Source organism: Condylura cristata, unplaced genomic scaffold (genome assembly GCF_000260355.1).
Source record: "Condylura cristata isolate star-nosed mole 26May11 unplaced genomic scaffold, ConCri1.0 scaffold00001, whole genome shotgun sequence".
NCBI classification, from domain to species: Eukaryota; Metazoa; Chordata; class Mammalia; order Eulipotyphla; family Talpidae; genus Condylura; species Condylura cristata.
Window position 1 is genome coordinate 10,854,553 of NW_004567102.1, and position 22,304 is coordinate 10,876,856.

Below are 22,304 nucleotides of genomic sequence, written 5' to 3' on the forward strand. Positions count from 1 at the left end.
ACCTCTCCTGACCTGCCCACTGCTCCCCTCAGCAGTGTACTTCGTCAGTCTGCCTGTTCTGCTCCCCACTCTGTCTCTGGTGAATCCTCTCACCATCCCCGCACCCCAGTTCTGTATGCATAAATAAATCTTTCAAAAAAAGATAAAGCTTGTCCTTATTTTCCTCTATATATTTTATTCTTCATGATTTGACAGAACAAAGAGCTGTGTTTGGAATAAAAATCCCTGCAACAGTAAAAGAAAATGTAGTTGGTTTCATGGTTGGGAAGCAGAGTAGTAATTTGCTGAGTGATTTTTCTTTAATTTAGCCCTGAGGGTTATTGATAGACCCATTGATTTGGAATGGGCAAATGATGCATTTGTGAGGATCAAACAGGTAACCTTTGTTTGTTTTTTGGTATGTTACTGCCCTTTGCCTATCTAGTTTTCCTTACTGTGCAAGTAATACATGCTTAGTAGAGAATTTTTAGAAAATAGAGGAAGGGAGGAAGATGTAAATTATGTTTCTCCAAGGAACTTTGGGGTTTCTTTTAGTAAGTGTGATAGGAAATTGACATCCTTTCAGTCCCTGTGCTGTGACAAGCATAATTTAATCATTGAACTGGGTTAAAATTAGACCATGAATTCCATACCTGAGTAGTTTCATCTTTTATAGAGTAAAAATAATGAGGTAGAATTTAGGAAATAAATTTTCATTTATTGTATGTATGGAAATTGGAGTAAATTGTAATTAAATTGTAGAAAATTGTAAATTTAAAGAGTGCTTTGGAGTTAATTTGAAACCATTAAAAAGTACTTTTAATATTTTCCCATATTTTATTTCTCTCTATTCCTTTTTGTTACAAAAATAATTTGAAGTAACAGTTTACTTAGCAGATTATGGACAGTTTAAAGATAACTGGCTCACAATACTGGCTCACAAACCGTCTTTCCTAATAATACCAGAAGCTGACCATCTAAATTTTACTATATATATTATATTTATTATATAAATATAATTTATTTTAATAATAAAGTGTCAGATTTTGTTAGGTATGAAAATTGGTTTGTTTCCATTATTCTCTTTAAGATGTCTTGTTAAAAGTTTTCATTGTTTATCTACTATAGACATAGTTTTCCAATTTTTGTTTAAATTTGTTTATTTTTTAATATTTTCATTGCTCTTGATTTCTGTATTTTTTGGTTTATGTTTATTTTTTCATGTTACTAGAATGATTGACAATTTGCTATAAAACACACAAAGTTGTCCATTTTTCATGAACCATGAGGCAAAAGGCTAGGAAAAGTCATATGGTATTATTAGGAAAGACGGTTTGTGAGCCAGTATTGTGAGCCAGTTATCTTTTTTTTTTTTTTAAATATGGAACGCTTCACGAATTTGCGTGTCATCCTTGTGCAGGGGCCATGCTAATCTTCTCTGTATCGTTCCAATTTTAGTATATGTGCTGCCGAAGCGAGCACTGTGAGCAAGTTATCTTTAAACTGTCCATAATCTGCTAGGTAAACCGTTCCTTCAAATTATTTTTGTAACAAAAAGGAATAAAGAGAAATAAAATATGGGAAAATATTAAGAGTCTGTGTGCCTTTCACTGGGGTAAGCGCTCACTTTTTTTTGGTAAGAAAATTTTTTTATTTAATACTTTTAATTGAGTTTATATTAGGATACTCTTATTAGGTATTGCCATCATAGTGCACCCACCATCAAATCACCCATCATCCTCTACTCTAGGCTACTGTGCTTCCTTCCACCTTGGTGAGCCTACTTTGAGGTAGGCTCTTTCTATATATTGTGTTACTTTTAATAACATGTCAGGTAGTATTGTCCCTGTTTGCTGATGGAATATGGATTCAGAGAAATTAAGCAAGTTCAGACAGCTATTTAAGCACTAATGCTACTTTAGCTTAGCATTAGTGACTTGAACCTAGGCATGTCTAACTCCAGCCCCCTCATTTAGTCATCTTAAAAAAGCTGGACTTATTTTGGTCATCATTTGATTTGTGCCCCTAACTTCATTCACTAGTGGTAGCAGGACATTCCTTCAGATGAGGGGAAAAAAAGCAAGTGTTGAAAAAAATTCCTTGTTCTCCTTTACAATCCTGTTAAGTCCATAGTGTAAGGAGGGATGGTCAGATGGAAGGAGGGATGGTCAGATGTTGGTGTTTTGGCTTAGGCAAATCCTGTCTGCTTACTGTAATGTGTTCTTGAACAAGTTGTGTGATCTCTCTGAGTCTTGGTTTCATCACCTTTAAAATGAGGTAAAATATTGACTACTCTGTAAGGGAGTTGTGATGTTTGGACACGATGTAGGTAAAACTTTTAAATCAAAGAACATTTAAATTAAAGAACGTGTTCCTGGCACATTGGAGGTACCTGAGCAATGGTAACTGGCATTCTAGTGAGAAAAGGCAAAAGGGTTTATGTTCCAGGGGACACATGGGTGTGTAACCTTTCAGATAATCTGCATTGACTTACAGAACTCTTAATTCATTTTGCATAGGTATCATTTCCCCCCTTCTAAAAGTTAACCGAAACTTGACTTTGTCCAAAGGAGAAGGAAAAACTAGTCTTCTAAAGCTCCCTTTAGAAGTATATTTAAACTTACTGAAACCATTATTGTAAACAGGCCCAGGACATTCTGGTGCAGGAGATGGAAGTGGTCAAACAAGGAATGAGCCACGGAGAACTTTCAAGTGAAGCTTACAACCAGGTGTGGGAAGAATGCTACAGTCAAGTTTTGTATCTTCCGGGGCAGAGCCGCTACACTCGGGCCAACCTAGCTAGCAAAAAGGACAGAATTGAGTCACTTGAAAAGAGGCTTGAGGTTAGTATTCTTTAAAAATTCTAACTCAGATGATCTTTGATTGAAATGATGAACCATGTAATACTGCTGGAGAGACAGCTTCAGAAAAATGGATCTGAACTGGTTATTTATTGCCTTTGCAGTTTTTGAGGGAAAACAACACTGAAGTGTTTGATTTTCCTAGTCGTCTTTGGTTTTTTTTGGAATTGCTGGCCTTCATGATAAAAAAATGTCCTTCAAGGTGACTATATGGTCACTCAGAACAATGTTTATCAGTGCTGGAATAGCTTATTTTCTCTGAGGGATCTCAGAGTTACCAGTGAACTTTTTTTATTTTCCTTTAAAGATTTATTTATTTATGTTTACAGAACTGGGGTACAGGTCAGAGGTGTGGTGGGTGAGAGGATTCACCAAAGACAGGGTGGGGAACAGAACAGGCTGACTGACAAAGTACACTGCTGAAGGGAGCAGCGGGCGGGTCAGGAGAGGTCTGCCACACCATGTAGGTCAGCTCCCTGACTGGGGATTGAACTTGCACTACAGTGGCTTCAGAGAGCTTCATAATGCAGTTCTTTAACCCGTTGTACCACCAGGGAGAGCCTGAATTTTTAATTTTTTTTAAAGATTTATTTGTTTATGCATTACAGAACTGGCATATAGACCAGAGTGCCGGCGTGGTGAGAGGATTTATCAGAGACAGAATAGGGAGCAGAACAGGCAGGTTGATGAAGTATACTGCTGAGGGGAGCAGCAGGCGAGACAGGAGAGGTCTACTGCACTATGTGGGTCACCTCCTGGGCAGGGATCCAATGGGGATTGAACTTGTGCTGAAGCGGCTGCAGCCATCTTCCCAGTGCTGCGTTTTAACCTGTGCCACCAAGGAGGGTTAATGAACTTTCTTCCCAGAGCAGAGAGTACATTTATTGAACTTTCTGTGAATCCTCTGATTGTGTGATTTAAATTACAGAGGGAGTGCTGAGCTGGATTTTCTAGACCAGTGGCTTCCATGAGTTTTCATGTCTATGAAAATGTTCAAATGTATTAGGTGGGAGTTTCATGGTATGCAGTTTCTTAATATAGTCTGCATGTTTTGAATTCTAAAATCTTTGGGCATTTTGCCAATGGCTAGTAAATGATGGTTCATCAACCACTATGCTGCATTGTGGAATTTTAATGATAGTGATCTTAAGGGTAAGATCTGATTCTAAGGTAGGATGATAAGGAGTCCAAGGTGGGATAAAGGAGAAAGATAAAGAGTTGTGTTTCTGGCAGTTATTTGGAGAAAATGGCCTCAGTTTGCTCTTAGGTTTTACCAACTTCTCTTTTCAGAAAGCAGGTTTGAAAATATTTTTTTTAATAAAGATTTATTTACTTATGCACACAGAACTGGGGTATAAGCCAGAGGTGCAAGGGGTGAGAGGATTCACCAGAGACAGAGTAGGGAGCAGAACAGGCAGATCGATGAAGTACACTGCTTAGGGGAGCAGTGGGTGTGTCAGGAGAGGTTTGCAGTACCATGTGGGTCACCTTGGGACAAGGATTGAACTCATGCTGAAGTGGCTGCAGCTAGCTTGCAGCGCTGAATCCTAACCCACTGCACCAGCATAGAGGGTCAGGTTTGAAAATGTTTTAATGCAGGGTTACAATCAGAAATAGATTTGGAATGGTGATTTTGTGAGATTAGGGAAATGATGAGGAATAAGCAGTATCTTTTCACTTGAAATTGTTCATGTTTTTATTTTATTTTATTTTTTTTGCTGTGAAATTTTTATTTTACTTGTATGGCTCCTAATGTTTAATGACTGTGAACCTCTCTTATTGGTTACTGGGAAATAAAAATTTCTCAAGTAATTGTCATCCTGGGTAAAATTTCAGCAGTCCAGAGCTACTGGCTGTTGTTGTATTACTAATGTCCAGTAGGGTGTGCTGTTGCTCTGAGTTTTAATTCACAATTATAATCAGGGAAAGAAGAGCATCAGTGGTTAAGTTTAAATTACATTTTCTGTCGTATAGACTTCATTTCTTCAAAGGGGTAGTTAACAATGTAATTCTGATCCAAGGTCAGCATCCTAATTGTTTGGAAAGCATTTGGAAAGCTTCCTTGTAACATTTATGTCTAAATACTTAGGTCTCTCACTTAAGTTTGAAAATTTGAGTTGGATAAGCTCTTTCTCCTCTTTCTCGAATGGCAAGGGCATTTTGTGCTTAGATTTAAAAAACAAATTTTCCCCTAAATCTCATTTGTTGAGGCACTAACTTTCATGACAGCAAATAAATGTGTCACACAGTGAGTGGTGCAGTGGTGCTATAAAGTACAGTAATTTTTATTTTTCTGTTGAATTGGTCTTGTAAGTTTTTGAGGTTTGAAGGGAAAAATACAGAAAGAACTAGTTCTGTCTTTTTGAGATTTATTTGGGTTGCTTATAAGCAACTATTAAAGACATGTGGTTCTCTTTGTTCAGTTAGTATTAGGAACTGAAATCTTCTGTTGAACTATTTTTGTTGAAGGACTGGCGATTTTGAAAGATTATTCATAAAATAGTCTCAAGTAATTTTTTTCCCTTGACTCCTTGATAACTTAATTTATTGTTTATGTAACTACTTAACTTTTAAACAGTACATAATCAGATCCTTTAATTTTGTAAACTACCCTCATTCAAACGAAAGTTCATTAAATCTTTAAAAAGAAGAAAAGCAACTCAAAAATCCAAATAAACAAATTCCCCATTTTATTTGTATCCATCTCTAATTCAGGAATAGATTTGTCTTAAGCTTATTTTAGTTTTTGAAGACACAATTCTACTGGTTTGAAATGCATAAATATTTTATTTCAATTGTGGTAATTCTTTCATCATTTCAGTTGATTGCTAAATTATAAACATTATTCAAAGTTTGTTGTGGGGAAGGAACTCCAGTTGTATTATATAAACTAAATGCTGTACTTAAATTATCCTTTCCACTCTTAGGTTCAGGGAGATATGCCTTTCTGTGCAAGCCCAGTACTCCATGGCTGCCAGTGTGTTTGATTTTTGCTGCCATGAACTTTGGAACTTGAATCTAAATTATAGCCTGATCACACACAGTCTATCAAGCAAGATGAAATCCAGCTTTGTCGTGGTTGGTGTCTCTTAAATGGTTTAAGAAAATGTGCCTCAGGATTTATATTGGAGCTAGTCTTTGAATCATTATTCATGATTAATACTTGAAACTTAGAACTTAAATGAAAATCCTTAAGATACTTATTTAAAACCATCTGATTTTATGTAGAATGTTAGGGGGTGGTACAAGGAGTCTTTTGAGTAAGTCACAGCAGAATGCAGTCACAGGTCACAAGTAAGCTAGAAAACCTGCTGAGTTGTAACCAACAGCATTTATTTTATTCTGCTATGGGAGCTAAATGTATCCTTCCTAGATATTTGTGTATAAAACAAGGCCGCAGCAGCAAACAGAAATGACAGCTAATATCAGAAAAGGAAAAGTTCTGAAAGCATAACCCACTGAGGCTATTTAAATATGGTGGTAAACCCCAGTGTATCATTTAGTGGCCTCAGAGGCATTATAGGTGTAATGGTGTGGGTGGGTGGGGAAGTGTTGACCACTGTTTATAGTAATGCCCCAAATTAATAAATAAGTTTAATGTCTTTTTTTTTTTTAGTGATGGCTATAATTCTAGAAAAATTTTCATCAAATGGTTAAAAATAAAATAACTTTAATACTAATTCACCTTCAGTGAATCTTACTAAATATCTGCTATATGCTGTGTGCCAGTCTCTGTTCTAGGCCCTGGGGATATAGCAGGGAACAAGACAGTCATGCTCTCCGCTTTTGTGAACTTCACTTTCCTGGAAAATGTGGAATGTGGAGAACCTCATTTTCTGACGATGCCAGATAAATGAGTCATTACTGTATTTGGGAAGTGCAAATAAAATTTGAAGTGTTCTAATTTGTTTCCACTTAAGTGGAAGTAGGAAATTGTCTGAAGACATAATTATTTTGAATGAAATAATTTCTAGTAGGTGCAAAAGTGAAATGAGAAGTCCGAATTTAGGCCTGCCATTAAATTTAATAATATTTGAAATAGTATCTAAACTGCTGCATTGAAGAAGTTTGGCTAAAAACTAGATTTTGTCATGTTAGTTATAAAAATGGAAAGGCTTTCCTTAGAGGTGGAAAGTAGACCCAGAAGTAATACTTCTCTCTGTATTTTACTGGCACAGTCAACTTAGTGAAATATTATGTAACATTGACTTCTTGGAAATGAAGTAACTTAACAAAAGATAAAACATTTAAAATCCATTTTTCTGTGTTTATAGAACTCTTATGAGGACCTCTGACTTTACTGAATGGTTGTATTTGAGCAAAATTAGTTGTACAATGGATCCCATTTTTTCAGTGATATTTTTTATAAAGTCCGATAATTTTACAGAGGGGGGAAAAAACCCTTAATCCTTTAAAGAATGTGAATTTAGGGTAAGAAAGTAGATGGACAGTTGTTTTAAATCACTGTTTAAAGGAATGGAGGACTGTATGTGGTAGTATCTCAGTAGGTTTATGCTATGTTCCCTTGTGGGTGTGCGGGAGGGTGGTATGGGAGCAGGAGAGAAGCTCCCAGTACTTCCGAATGCTCTTGTTTTTTCTAGGTTCTGCTCTCTGCCATGGCCCCTAAAGACTCTGATAGATTTCTTGGTTGTTTCTAGCAGGATCTCTTGAACTGGACCAGAGATCTCTTTGGTTCAGTTCTGTTGCTTCTGTTATCCCTCAGTGTTGAGCTGAGTTTGTCTTCATGCGATTGATGTTTCACATTCTAATTTAGGCATATGTAAATTGTTCTTGGCATTGGTTTGTTTTGGTACATTACTGTTATTAGAGAGTAGTTTAAGTAAGTTTTTTTGCCTTACTGCTTAACTAGCTTTGCAATAATGTGATTTGATGGTTGCTAACTCTGATGCTGACAGTAATCACTTACTTGAGCCTCATTTCATATAGCATATAGAGAAGGATCACCAGTACACCTTAATGCTAGTGGGCAGTACAGAGCTTAAAGGAGAGACACTTACAGACTCAGTTGTTTAAAAGCATTTTGGTTGAACCACATTTTTACTACTGTAGGATTGTATTGCTGTGTGATGGACTAGGAAGTGGAACTGTCATGGACCTTATGTTTATTTTGGGTATCCTTAAAACCTATTTTTCCAAAGGAATAAGGTTACATTTTGGGTCCCCAAGCAAGAGTCTCAGTGAGGGATGCTCTTAATGTTTCCAAACCTCACAAAAACAGACTTTTAACTGAAGACAGTATTGGAGACCCAAGGATAATGTGTTTATTTTGGAATTACTTAAGCTTAGTAACTTTAACAAACTTAGTGAGTTTGAAAGTAACAATTACACTTTTATAAGTCCCATACAGCCCCCTTTTGTAATGACCCGAGGAAACACTTATGGTTCCACTGATTCATCTCCTGGGGACCATCAGTTTTCCATTGGTCTCTGGCCAGTCTTTTTTAGACAGTTTCTCTTCTATGCATTAAAAAAATAACATTTGTAGGCATTTTTTCCTGAAATAACCTATACTTTATAGAAAAATTAAAAAAAGAAATAAAAACGAAGAAGAAAGGAAACCTACCATCAATACATAATGATGGCAAATATTTTGGTGTATATAAGTTTAATGCAGTTGGAAAATAGATTAATATATGTCCATACACATATCTTTGTATGGTTGAAAGGAGGCAGGTGCTTTAAATTAAATTGTGAGCATCATATATTGCTTTGCTAATTTAATAGTATAATGTTGTAAATATCATTAAAAAAGGTAAGCCTGATTTTTTATCTCATTTTTAAAATTTCCAGATTCCAGGTAATCATAATCTAGTTTATGATGCATTGAATTTGTTTGCCTATACATACACATGTACAAATCATATCATTTATCTCTTTTGACTTGAACTTTATTCATTTTGGATATAGTCAGCTATAATGATACCAAGTGTTCTTCTACTTTAACTTACTAATAGAGTAACTTTAAGATAAGAAATTTTGTGCTGACACATTTATAGCACAAACTTTTATTATAACCTCATTTGGAAGGCTTGTCAGGTGAGCAAAGGTGTTCAACCCTAGCACTGCACTAACATTGTTAATTTTTTAAAACTTTGTTAGATTTATTTTAAGATTTCAAAGTTTATCTCTAAGCAGATAAGGATTTGAAAAAAATGTTTGAGAATTTTTGGTGTATCAGGTAGCTATCAGAGGCAGTACTAACTCTAAACCTGTATTGTTTTGTTTTAAAAGAAGTTGTCCTTCAGGGCATTTGCTAATGTTTAATTTTGTGTATTTTGTAAAGGGCTTACAAATATGATGCCAGTTAAATCTGGTTCTTTCTGATTATTTATGTTTTAAAAATAAGGTTTTGTTCTCTATTGGACTTTAGTGTTGCCTCTGTGTGTGTGAGTGTGGGGCAGGGCAGTGGGGCTGATTTATAGTAGCTCTGTCTCATGTGCTTATGCATTTTATGCTTGAGATTTATTGGACTAGAAAAGGCTTCTGGCTATAGGTTAGTGTTTTTCTTCCCAAAGTGTATTGAGCAGTCATATGTAGAGTGTTTTTCAAAGTATACAGTTGTCTTCCACATTACAGTGATCAGATAGCTGATGTAAGATAATTAAGCTAAAATTGAACTTTCAAGTTATATTCTTTTATAATTTTGGTGACTAACTATATAATTATTAATTTTCTTCCTGTATTTAAATTTTTGGTGTGATTTATTTATATATTTGTTTGACAAAATCTGGTATTTGATCATTTGATCCAGAAGATTGTAACAAAGCTTTGAGCTAAATTAAATGAAATTTGGCATTGAATGGATGCCAGCAACTTTGCAGTTTTAAAACCTTTAGTGGTTTGAGAGTAAATGATTCAACTGTATGAAATGAGGTAATTCTCGGCTACCAATCATACTAAATGTGCCTTGATAACTACTTAAACACTTTCTGAGCATAAGTATTATGCTGTTACACTAAATTAGAAGTTGAGTATCCATGGAGTGCAGTGTATAGAATTGAATTATTTCAACCAATAAAAATGATTTAGTGTGAGTACTAAAAAGCACTGTACTCTTAGGGTTTTTGCAATGTGTATTTCTACTATTATCTTTATAAAGCTTTACTGAAACCTCTATGACAAGGTGATCGTAATTCAGTGTTCTGAAAACAGTTAACAATAAAGATGCCCAGGACTTGGAAACCAGGGAGCTGGCTCCTCCCAGCAGGAACATGGCATAGTGACAACTACTGACTGGGGGATAGAACCTGTGCTAATGGGCACAGCATAGCATCTGCCTAGAACCAGCTGAGTGGAAAGAGGTTTGCTTTGGTTTGTAAGATGGTGACAGATTTAGAAGGCTGTTGTCAGGATCTAAATTTCTTTCAGAATATTCAGGAGTGTTGCTGGAGCCTTCTTAGCTAAGTTGGGACAGAGATCCTGAGTAGGCTGTAATTGAAAGTGGTGTGGGGTGCTTTTCCAAAATTTTAATGATTACTATCATGTTAACTGTTAGAATAAAAAACTTGGTAACCTTTGAGCTAATGCTGGCCAGTTCTAAGGCTCACCAGTTTATTGGAGATAATCTCTAATTTTAAAGTCTCTTCTGAGAATAGATTCTTGCTGAGCACAGTTGACATCATCTCTACTCTAGTTGGAGTAATTTAAAAGTGGCCTTAAAGCTGTGCAGTCAGCCATATCTTAGGTTAAAAAAAGTTCTTATTGCACAAAAGTACAGGAAATAATTGTAAAATTTCATTTGGAAGTCAGATAGGTTTCTAATTTCTGTAGAAATTACCTCTCCCTGGAGCAGAGATGGGAGACAGTCTGTTAACCTTGATTTTAATTCCTGGGCAAGACCAGTATTGTACTTACTGTTAATGCCATAGCTGGGTCTCAGTAGAGACAAATCAGTATTTCCTTAAGAATACACAGGTGATTAAAGGTCTTGTGTTGCTTTGATCCCTACCTGCCAGAATTTTACTAGCAAAGTAGAATTACAGACCAAAGTGCTCCCGGAACTGCTGTATCTGCAGCACACCTTCAAGTAGGACAGGGGCAGGTATGAGAGTATGAAGTGAGAAATTTACAGTCCATTCCCTCTAGGGGAAAGCATGCACTCAGGGAGACTGGTAGTGCAGATTGTTCCTCCCTGGGACCCACTCTTGTTTCCTGGCTCTTCGTACTATTGATAGCTTGCATAACAAGGTGGTCACATAGTGTGTTCTTTTGTATTGTTGCATCACACAGAGCACAAACTGGGCTTAGAGAGGTGGTTCAATATGACACTGGTAGGGTTCACAAAAATTCTCTGGGTCCTTGTTCAGGATAACTTGAAGTAGATGTGGATGTGGAGTGAGAATGGTTGGCCTTTAAACTTTTCTTTTGGTTTCAAGACATAGGGTTTCGTGATGTAGGTTCCTGGTGGGGAACTGGACAGCTCAGACACATTGGTACACATGAGTGCAAATACATTGGTATATATCTGTACGAGTGCAAATACATTTTCTGATTCAGTAGATTGTCTTTTTATTCTGCTGATATTTTCTTTCACTGTGCAAAAATTCTTTTGACTTGATGCAGTCTCAATTGTTTATTTTTGTTTTTATTTTTCATGGGTTGAATCTTAATGAAGTTTGGAATGTATCACATATGCTTCTACTATGCATTTTATAGTTTTGGGTCTTACATCCAGGTTTTTTTTTTTTTTTTAAAGATTTATTTATTTGTGCATACAGAACTGGGGTACAGGCCAGAGGCTCAGGGGCGGCGAGAGGCTTCACCAGAGACAGAGTGGGGAGCAGAACAGGCAGATCGACGAAGTACACTGTTGAGGGGAGCAGCTGGCTGGTCAGGAGAGGTCTGCCATGCCATGTGGTCACCTCCGGGGCAGGCGGGAATCGAACTCATGCGGAAGCGGCTTTAGATTCTCAGTGCTGTGCTTTAACCCACTGCGCCACCAGGGAGGGCCACAGCCAGGTTTTTAATCTATTTTGGATTTATTTTTAGGTATGAAGTTAGGAGTGATCCAATTTATCTCTTTTGCATGTGGGATGTTCATTTTTCCCAAAACCATTTGTTGACGAGTTTTTCCTTTCTCCATTGTTTGGTCATGGCTTCTTTTTATAGGCTAAGTATTGATATGTGGATTTATTTCTGGGCTCTTATTCCATTGATCCATCTGTCTCTCTATTTCAGAACCATACTGTTTTAATTACTCATGTTTGGTAATACAGTTTAACATCAGGTACATCATGCTTCCAACTTTCTTTTTTCTCAAATTGCTTTAGTTATTTAGTCTTTTGTGGCTCCATATGAATATTAGTATTTTTTGTTGTTGTTCTAGTTCCTTAAAACATTTTATTGGATAGGGATGTTACATTGAATCTGTATATTGATTTTAGTAATATGGTCATTTTTATGTATTTTCTTCCATGAACATGGACTGTATTTCCATTTATGTGATACAAAGTGTATTTGAATCCACATGTGATTAGAGTATCTAACATTGGTATTCTTAGAACATGTTGAATTACAGTATAAGGAACTTGACACAACTTGTGGGTTTAATTGTTCACTTACTATTGGAAACGAGGATTTCTTGGTAGGTCTGGTTAAGAGATAACAGTCTGGCTTCTGTAATATTAATAACTGAAACTGAAACAGGATTCTGCATCCTAATGATTGCTTAATACAATTTTTTGCTTAAAAGTATTAACATCTGAGACCATTCAAATAAGATTTGTCTTGGGAACTGATAGTACAGTAGCTCTACAGGTAATTTTAAAGCTAATCTGTGGTTGAAAACCATGAACTCCACTTAACTGTGGTGGCTCTTGAGGGCAAACTGCTCACCTAATAAGGGCTGTTTTCCTTGTTTTATTTTCAGGAAAGGTCTGTGTCATCTTTCATTAAAGTTGTAATTTTAAAGAAGGTCTTAAAACCCAATCCTTAATTCTTTGGTCATTTAGAGAGGAAAGTAAAATGGTTAAATTCTTAAAACATAAAATAGTCATTGATTGCTTATTCTTGTTAATCACTGGGAAGCTCAGGGTTTTTACCTATATTATCTTAGTTCAGCCTCATAATGACCTTGAGCACACTGCCATTTTACTGGTAGAGAAATAGAGGTGTTTCAAAGACTTGCTGCCTCTTAACAGGTGAGTGGTAGGCAGTGCTGGTAGAAAAAGTGATCCACTCTTACCATAAGAGTTTTTTTTTTTTTTAAAGATCTATTTATGCATATAAGAACCCAGATGTGGACCCGAGGTGCATGTAAGAACCTGGGCTGGTGAGAGGATTCACCAGAGACAGAGTAGGGAGCAGAACAGGCAGATGACTGAATTACATTGCTGAAGGGAGCAGGTGAGACAGGATAGGTCTGCTGTGCCACTTGGGTTAGCTCCCTGGCTGGGGATTGAACTCATGCTGCAGTAGCTGTGGAGAGCCTCAGAGTGCTGAGATTTAATCCCTTGTATCACCAAAGAGGGCCTCCCCTATTATTAAAGTTCTGACTACACCCAGTATTCCTGTGTTATCTTAGTTCACCCAGTGTTTTTGGCTCTTTTATTTGATCCTCTCCTATTCCTTTGTTAATTTGTATGAACTAGGTTATTTCCTCCTAATTTTAGTATGATACCAAGAGGTAGGATGCCTACCTCAGTGTACATATTGAATAGGAAAACTGTCGTTTTTCTTAATTTTGTTTTTTTTGCTCCTTAAAAATTAAAAAAGTATTTCTTTTACAAGTTTTACTGCAAGTTTAGGATTATAGCACTCTAAATATAATCTGGTTTGAGGGACTTAAGTTTTAATTAGAATTACATGGTACGTTAATTGGATGTTACTAAGTTCTTAAAAATCTACTAGTGGATATATTAAAGTACATGTTTGAGATGTAGATGCAAATGGACCGTCACTATTAGTCCACAATTCAATGCAGATTAATGATAGCAGAACTTATTTTTAGAAGTAGAGATTAGTTTTTTCCATAATATGAAAATCAAGCTTGCTTTAGATGGAATCATGAAGTAGTTACAGATTACTTGGACTAACCTGTAAAATCTTCAGTGCAGGACAATCCCTTTTTCAGCCTAATTTTGTGTTATGTTAGCTGAATTATAAAGTATATATTAGAGTATATGATTGCATAACTGTAAAGTATTTTTGCTTTTAAATTTTTAAAAAGTTAACCACAGGAGAAACAAACACTGCTTCTCAAACTTTATCTTTATTTTTTGTGTAAAAGAAGTGGAGTGTAGGTCAAAGTTGTGGGGGCATGAGGTTTTGCCAGAGAGGTTAGTGGAACAGGTAGATCCACTGCTGAGGACCGCAGTGGATGAAGCAGGAGAGGTCTGCCGCACCATGTGGGTTACTTCCCTGGCAGGGGATTGCTCAGGCCTTAGCAGGTGATAGTGCTGAGACTTAAACCCTAGGACCTCACAGAGGTCCCTGTAGTGTACTTTTTAATTTTATTTAAGGATTTATTTATTTATGTATACAGAACTGGGGTACAAGCCAGAGGTGTAGGGGCGGTGAAAGGAGGATCCACCAGAGACAGAGAGGAGAGCAGAATAGGCAGATTAACGAAATACACTGCTGAGGGGAGCAGCAGGTGGGTCTAGAGAGGTCTGCCGTGCCATGTGGTCACCTCCAGGCCTGGGGGTTGAACTTGCACTGAAATGGCTGCAGCTTACTTGCAGTTCTGCATTTTTAACCCATTGCATCACAGGGAGGGCCCTGTACTTTTTTTTTTTTTAAAGAACATCCATTCATGCATATAAGAACTGGTCCATAGACCTGAGGCACTGAGGACCCACCACAGACAGCAGGGAGCAGAACAGGCAAACTGACTGAAACACAACTGAGGGGAGCAGCAGGCAAGACAGGAGAGGTCTGATGCACCATGTGGGTCAGTTCCCTGGCTGGGGATTGAACCTGAGCTGCAGTGACTGTAGACAGCCTCACAGTGACAAAGCTTTAACCCTTTTGGCCCCCCCCCCAGGGAGGCCCCTCTAATGTACTTTTGCTTTGAGGCAGTAAATGAACTAACAGTCCCCTTTTAGTTTTCTTATTTATATTTAGCCTCCTTTTCTTATGTGTGCTAATACTGTCTTTCCTCCATTCCCCCCTCCTCCTTCCGTCGCCAGATAAACAGGGGTCACATGACAACAGAAGCCAAGAGAGCTGCAAAGATGGAAAAAAAGATGAAAATTTTGCTTGGCGGTTACCAGTCTCGTGCGATGGGGCTCATGAAACAGTTAAATGACTTATGGGACCAAATTGAGCAGGCTTACTTAGAGTTACGCACTTTTGAAGAACTGAAGAAACATGAAGATTCTGCTATTCCCCGGAGGCTTGAGGTAACATTATTGCCTGTAGCATTGCTTAGAAAGAGAGCTGCAAAGAATTTTCTAAGTTTTTCTTTTTTCTCCTTTTGTGTAGTTTATCTCTGAAGTTAATAATCTTTATCTTTTTTCTTCTTATTTATTTTAAGATTTATTTTATTTATGCATACAAGAACTGGGGTTATAGGCCAGATGTGCAGGGGCAGTGAGAGGACTCACCAGAGACAGAATAGGGAGCAGAACAGGCATATCTACTGAAATATACTGCTGAGGGGAACAGCAGGTAAAAGGGGAGCAGCAGGTGAGACAGGAGTGGTCTGCTGTACCATGTACGTCAGCTCCCTGGCTGGGGATCGAACCCATGCCTCAGTGGCTGGCAGTAGCCTTGTACTGCTGATCTTCAATCCCTTGTGCCACCAGGGAACCTCCCCCGCCATCTACCTCTTTTCAGTGAGGGCCTAAAGTTTTCGACTTTTTAATCTAGAATTGCTTGTGTTTAGACAAACAGCAAGTCAGGGTTGGATATGAAGGCTTTCCCCTTTTTGAATTTTCTGGTTTGTATACACATACACTGTGAAATGTATTACATATTATGATTGTGATATACGTGATTTGTCCCCTTGAAACTTAATTGCTTCCCATTCATATAGTTCTCTGAGGTCAATTAAATCAGTGTCTTTGTTCTGCAGTTACAGTGCCAGGAATGTAGTTGTTCCAAAGTATCAAATTCCTTCATCAAATTTGGTTTAGCTTTATTCCCAAGTGTGCATGTTAGCCTGTAGAGATGAAGGTTGTTTGGGGCTTATTTAAGTGTGTTTGTGGGTAAAGAGGATAATATTTGTTTATCTGAGACAGTAGTGATTTTACAACAAGGTAGTTGTCATAATTGAATCAAAGAATGACTATAGGACTGACTTTATAGTAAAAGAGTTGGTGTTTTTTGTTTTTCTTTGGGGGAATACTTCTTAAGACTCACTATGATTTACTAAGCTGTTTGTAAAATGATGAAGTACCATAGGATATTTTCAGTGTGCTTGCATGTGAAATAATTATGTAATATTTTTTCTTTTCAAGTGTCTAAAAGAAGATGTTCAGCGTCAACAGGACAGAGAAAAAGAACTTCAACATAGATATGCTGATTTGCTGGTGGAGAAAGAGTCATTAAAATCTAAGTTCTGAAGTGTACTTTCTGTTCTGTCACAAGATGAGTTAGTTGCTGGTTTTCATACTCTGGAGGGCTGAAACTGATGTTTATCTTCATTGACATACTTGCCTGTGATCTGTGGTTTTTTGTTTTGTTTATTTTAAATGATATTGATATTACACATTCTCTGTATAAAGACTTTAACTCCACAGGAAATATTAGGGTTTAAATTATTAAGATGATCATTTTTTTAGTTTGACCTTTAATTTTAAAAGCCTGATTTTAAAGTGCTGCCTGTGAGTAAACTCTTGAATAAAAACAAAATGTAAAGAATTGAGAATGTAGTCTTTTTGTTTGAAGTAATTACTTAGTGTTCATTAACCAGCAAATATGTACTCTCTAATATTTAATGAGTAACTCTGATAATCAAAGTAGCAATCCAGTATCTAAAAGCCTTAAGAGACAATCATTTTAATTGGCTCTGCTAATTTAGATAGTTTTAATGTAATGGTCATTTCCCTAGAAATTGATTAAAAATAAACTTTTTAATATTTCAGGTTTTTTTTTTTAGTATAACTTCAGTGAAGATTTTAGCTATTGTACATTTTTTGGATTAGAACTCAAAAGATTTCCGTTTTCTTGACCTATAACTTTCTTGTAATTTCTTTTTTGACAAAGGCATTTTGAAGATTAATTTCAAGAAAGCCATCAAACTTATTAACAAGTCAATCACACAAAGAATTTGAGAATTGGGAAGAGGTTGAAAGATGTAATTTTATAATGATTTCCTAAGAAATCATTTAGGACATTACAACTTAAAAATGGGATAACAATGGCCCTCCCTGGTGGCGCAGCGGGTTAAAGCACAGCACTAAGAAGCTAAAGCCACTTCTGCATGAGTTCAATTCCCGCCTGCCTGGGAGGTGACCACATGGCGCGGCAGACCTCTCCTGACCCGCCCGCTGCTCCCCTCAGCAGTGTACTTTGTCGATCTGCCTGTTCTGCTCCCCACTCTGTCTCTGGTGAATCCTCTCACCCTCGGCATCTCTGGCCTGTATCCCAGTTCTGTATGCACTAATAAATAAATCTTTAAAAAAAAAAATGGGATAACAATGTATTTAATTTGCTAGAACTGTTAGCCTAATCTTAGAATGAATTCATTTATGTCTATCATGACTATATATCCTGTGTTAGAGTCCTGAAAAAAGAGTACCAAATAAATACATGCTTTCTGTTTTGTGGAATTTAAAAGTGTATTGAGAATGACAGTTGCATACTCTTATGTGCCAGGTGTTTATGTTCTAGAAATGAGCATTGGTTACAACCGTTTACTGCTCTTACGACGGTGAGATACTAGCTGACTGTGAAAAGTGTCAGTCATGAACTTTAGATTCAGTGGAGGAAATTAAAATAGGGTGATGGGAGATCGTGATTGGGTGGCTAGGTTGAATGATCAAAAAGCTCTCTGAAGAGCTAATAGTTAAGAAAGATGTGATTGACAGCTTAGGAGTGCCATCATTGTGAAGTTTAGGCAGAGTGAAGAACTAGCACAAAGCCCATCTGGTGTGTTAAGAGGAACAAAAAGGACTGTGAGTTAGGTGTACAGAATGGCATTTCTATAAGGCCTGGTTGTATAAGGCCATATTTTAAGGCCAGGGTAAAAATTTTTCTAACTATGATGGGAAGCTGTGAGAGGATTCGAAACAAAGGAACAATAGGAATCTATTTGTTATGGAGACTCTGTGGTTATACTGTGTCACGTCTCGTCAGGCCGAAGAAAGGGAAATCAGTTCATTAAGGAGCCTAATATAATCCTGGCAAATGATTGCGATTCCATCCAGCTAGAGGCAGATCCCATGCCAAGAGGTCGCAGAGATGTGAATACTAATAACTGTAGTCTCACACCATACATTCATATTTTCCTAATATTATTTAATTCTGGCATTTTTTTCCTAGTAATTTCACATGGATTAGGAAATACTTTGCTGTCGTCCATGAATAATAATATTTCTTCTAATAATGTAATTTTTGTTGCATGTTTTGTTGCTTGATATATTTAGAACAATGTTAACTAAAGTAGTAATGATTGATAGACATTCTCAAGTAGAATGTCTCATAATGATAATGTCCATAATGTTTTAGCTTCAGGTTGACTGTTTTGAGGTACTGATTCTTGAGACAGGAAATTTTCCTCTATTTTTAGTTTTTGAAGAATATGGGTTAGGAATGGCTCTGGAATACTGTCAAGTATGCTTTTTGGTCATCTGTTAAGATAATCAATATAACTTTGCCACTTGATTCATTGATGACATTAATAAACTTTCTAGCATTAAACCATCTTTGAACTGGAATGAAGTAGATTAATTTAAAGAAATTAAAAAGGGTTGAGTTTATTTGTACTATATGTAGCCTTGAACCAGTGGATTTAAAATAAGTCGACTTAATATTTTGTTTTCAGAATTTGAAACAGACTTAGAGACCAAAAATGACCAAGTTTGTATAATTTCAAAATTGACAGTCTTAGTGCATTGAAAACTGCCACACAGCAGTGCAACTTGAGCTGTTAAGTAGACCTAACATCTTCTGCCAGTATTCTGTAAAGCCCAGGGTTGCTTTCCAATACCACTATGAGAGTCCTCTTAGTCCCTATTTTAACATTCACATTTATCATATTCTATGGACGTTCATTCAGTGGCAGTGTTAAAATAGTGTTGAAAAGCAAGTTCAAATCACAGGAACTTCGGGACAAAAAGAAATTAATTGATAAAGAGCCAAAAGAAACCACCCCTGTGAGCATAAGTCCTCTTTGCAACATTACAAATAATGAGGAAAGAATAGAAAGCAGTCTCAAAACACACTCTCTTGGCTAATAGAATGAAGGTATCCAAGCACATATCCTCCCTATTCTTTCTTTGATTTTTTTGGGAAAACAAGTTTTGAAATAAATGTTGATCTTTGGAATGTATTTCTCTTAAAATGTGACTGCCCTGTTGATATTTTAGAATTTGATTTGCATATATATTGGGAAAATTGCATTCTAAAATGAATGAGGTTTGTCATTTGAGCTATTTTCCAAACACTATACAGTGAGTAAGATAGCTATGTGTATTTTTCTGTACATTAAACAGTTATACAGCAAGGGAGTAATTTGTTTCATGAAAAATCAAAAAGAACTGTGCATATAAAACTTGAGTTCAGAACCTTTCTTGGCAATAACTTCTTTAACTGTCATTTCCTTCTGTGACTGTTAGTATGTTATCTATTATTAAATTTAATGTTTTCTGTTTTAAAATGTATTTTTCCTTTTGTGTTTATTATTAAGTTTAAGTATACTTTTTTTTTTTTTAAAGATTTATTTATGCATACAGAACTGGAGTACAGGTCAGAGGTGTAGGGGTGGTAAGATTCACCAGAGACAGAGTGGGGAGCAGAACAGGCAAACTGACAAAGTACACTGCTGAGGGGAGCAGGGGGCAGGTCAAGAGAGGTCTGCTGCGCCATGTGGGTCACCTCTGGGGTAGGGATCGAACTCATGCTGAAGTGTCTTTAGCTTCTTAGTGCTGTGCTTTAACCCACTACACCACCAGAGAGGGCCCTTAAGTATACCTTTCCAGGAAACTTCATTTTGTTGAAATGTAAAGATTTGTGAGCAGGGAATTTAATAGAGATTTAAAACATCTTAAATTTGCTCTTACAAGTTCTAAGAAATTTTTTTTTTTGGTCTTTTCTTGATCAAACTTGCTAAGATGCTTTTTTTCCCCTTAAAAAACCCAATGTTTGGATTTATTAGTTGTGATTTTATTTTAAAATGTATTAATTTCTCTCTGTTTATACCTTTTGTTCCTCTGTATTTTTTCTCTATTATTTTGAGTGTGATGCTTTTATTTTTTTTTGTTTGTATACAAATGAATATGTGAAGGTTTAAAGTTACCACTAATTTCAAATATGTTTATATCCTAACTATGTTGATGTGTCTTGTTTTTTAAGTAACTTTATTATTGTGTCTGAAATTTTTGGTTCAGTAATTAAGACTTAAGAATTTATGTGTGGTTGGTTATTTGAAGAAAAGTTTTGGTACTTGTAGTGTTTTTTACCTTGTGAAAAGAAATGGCTTATATAGGTTCTGCTTTTTAGAATTTATTGAAGTTTTGGGCCCTTAGCACTTAAAGAAAAATGTTCTGTGGGTGTTTTTCTATTATATTTTTAATTTTTTTACATGGTTCTTAATTTTGTGCATTTTTTCATCTCAATTGTAGTCCCCATGGGCATCCCACCACCAGTTCACTAATGTGTTATCACCACATCCTGTGCACTCTTCCCACCCCAGTTCCGATCCCATTCCCCCTTCACCCCCATAAAATGTCTCTGGTTTATAGTTGTTCATTGTTTTCATTTTTACTCTATTACATGTGTCTGTCTCTTCCCCCCTCATCCCTTACACTCCTGCTATTAGTGAAACCATTGGTATTTTTCTTTCTGGTTTATGTCACTAAGCATGATTACTTCCAGCTCCATCCATGTTGCTTCAAAAGGCATGAGTTTATCTTCTTTGATTGCTGAGTAATATTCCATTGTGTATATGTACTACATTCCACGTCTTGCCTTTTGTAAATAGAGCAGCAATAAGCATGGGGGTGTAGGTGTCCTTTTGAGTCAATGTTTTTGTGTCCTTTGGGTGGGTATCTAGGAGTGGGATTGCTGGGTCATGTGGAAGCTCAATTTTCAGCCTTTTGAGAAACCTCCAAATAGCTTTCCAAAGTGGTTGTATCAGCTTGCATTCTCACCAATCTGTGGGTGTTTTAAGCAAGGATTTACTGGATTTGTTTGGGACAGTGGTGAATGTGTATTCATCTAATTTAATTATATTCAAATTTTTTTTCTTAGTTTAGAAACTAGCATTGGCTATTTTTATAGTTTGCTTTAAATCTCCTATTATAGCTGTTTCTCACTCGGAGAGTGTATTTTTTAAAGATTTTTTTTTTAAAGATTTATTTAATCTTTAAATTCAGGGGTACAGGTCAGAGGTTCAGGGGCGGCGAGAGGCTTCACCAGAGACAGAGTGGGGAGCAGAACAGGCAGATCGACGAAGTACACTGCTGAGGGGAGCAGCGGGCAGGTCAGGAGAGGTCTGCCACGCCATGTGGTCACCTCCGGGGCAGGCAGGGATCAAACTCATGCGCAAATGGCTTTTGCTTCTTAGTGCTGTGCTTTAACCCTCTGCGCCACCAGGGAGGCCCCCCCCAGTCTGTATTTTAATCGGGGTTCTAATCCATTGCTTTATGTTACTGACCTTGGACTTAGGTGATTTTTTTTTAATGCTTTCTTACTGACTTCTCTCATTTCCTTAGATTGTAATTTCCTTATTTTAATGATTTAGAAAATGTATCTTTTAACCTTTAGAGATGATTGTGGTACCATTTAGGGCTTAGGATCTATTTAGGAGAAAGAAACATACCAATAATTTGCACAGGGGAAACCCAATATGAAAAATAAACTAATGACATTAGGAGGGGCAGAGACATCTTTAAAGAACAGGAATAGCAGTTGTAGGGAGCAGCCACTACTCAAAGATGGTGAGAGAACACCCTAGGAAGGAACAAACTTGGAAGAGCCCTTATCTCCCATGGCTGAGATTCAGAACTCATTGACAAAGGAAAATGTTTTCAACCCCAGTGTCACAAAGCGGGGCAAAAGGGTAGATTTGGAACTGGTACTGTAACTTGTTTTTCAATATCGCACTTAACCCTATTTTTTTCTTATTCAAAGAATTGCTAGAACCAATTTTAATCTCATTAACAGTTTTCTCTATAGTGGGATCAGGGGAATTGATATATATATATCAGATCCTAAAGACTACCTAGGGTATGCATCCTTTTTCATTATGTAAAGCTGTTTATTTCATCTGGCAGTTCTTTCTCGATGGCCAGTCTCTGGGTGGCTTCAAATTTTCATTTCTCTGCTTGGCCTCCTGCA

General features: G+C 36.7%; 1 protein-coding gene across 1 annotated transcript in view; it reads left to right on the forward strand.

Annotated features, from left to right (window-relative positions):
• The window catches only part of CDC5L (cell division cycle 5-like), a 43,625-nt gene extending 26,957 nt beyond the window's left edge, over nucleotides 1–16,668 (forward strand). The window contains exons 14-16 of the mRNA XM_004673536.2: nucleotides 2,625–2,822; nucleotides 14,990–15,202; nucleotides 16,262–16,668. Of these exons, the coding sequence (XP_004673593.1) occupies nucleotides 2,625–2,822; nucleotides 14,990–15,202; nucleotides 16,262–16,366 (516 nt within the window). The 3' untranslated portion in view covers nucleotides 16,367–16,668. The remainder of the gene's footprint in view (nucleotides 1–2,624; nucleotides 2,823–14,989; nucleotides 15,203–16,261) is intronic.
• Nucleotides 16,669–22,304: the final 5,636 nt, after the last annotated feature.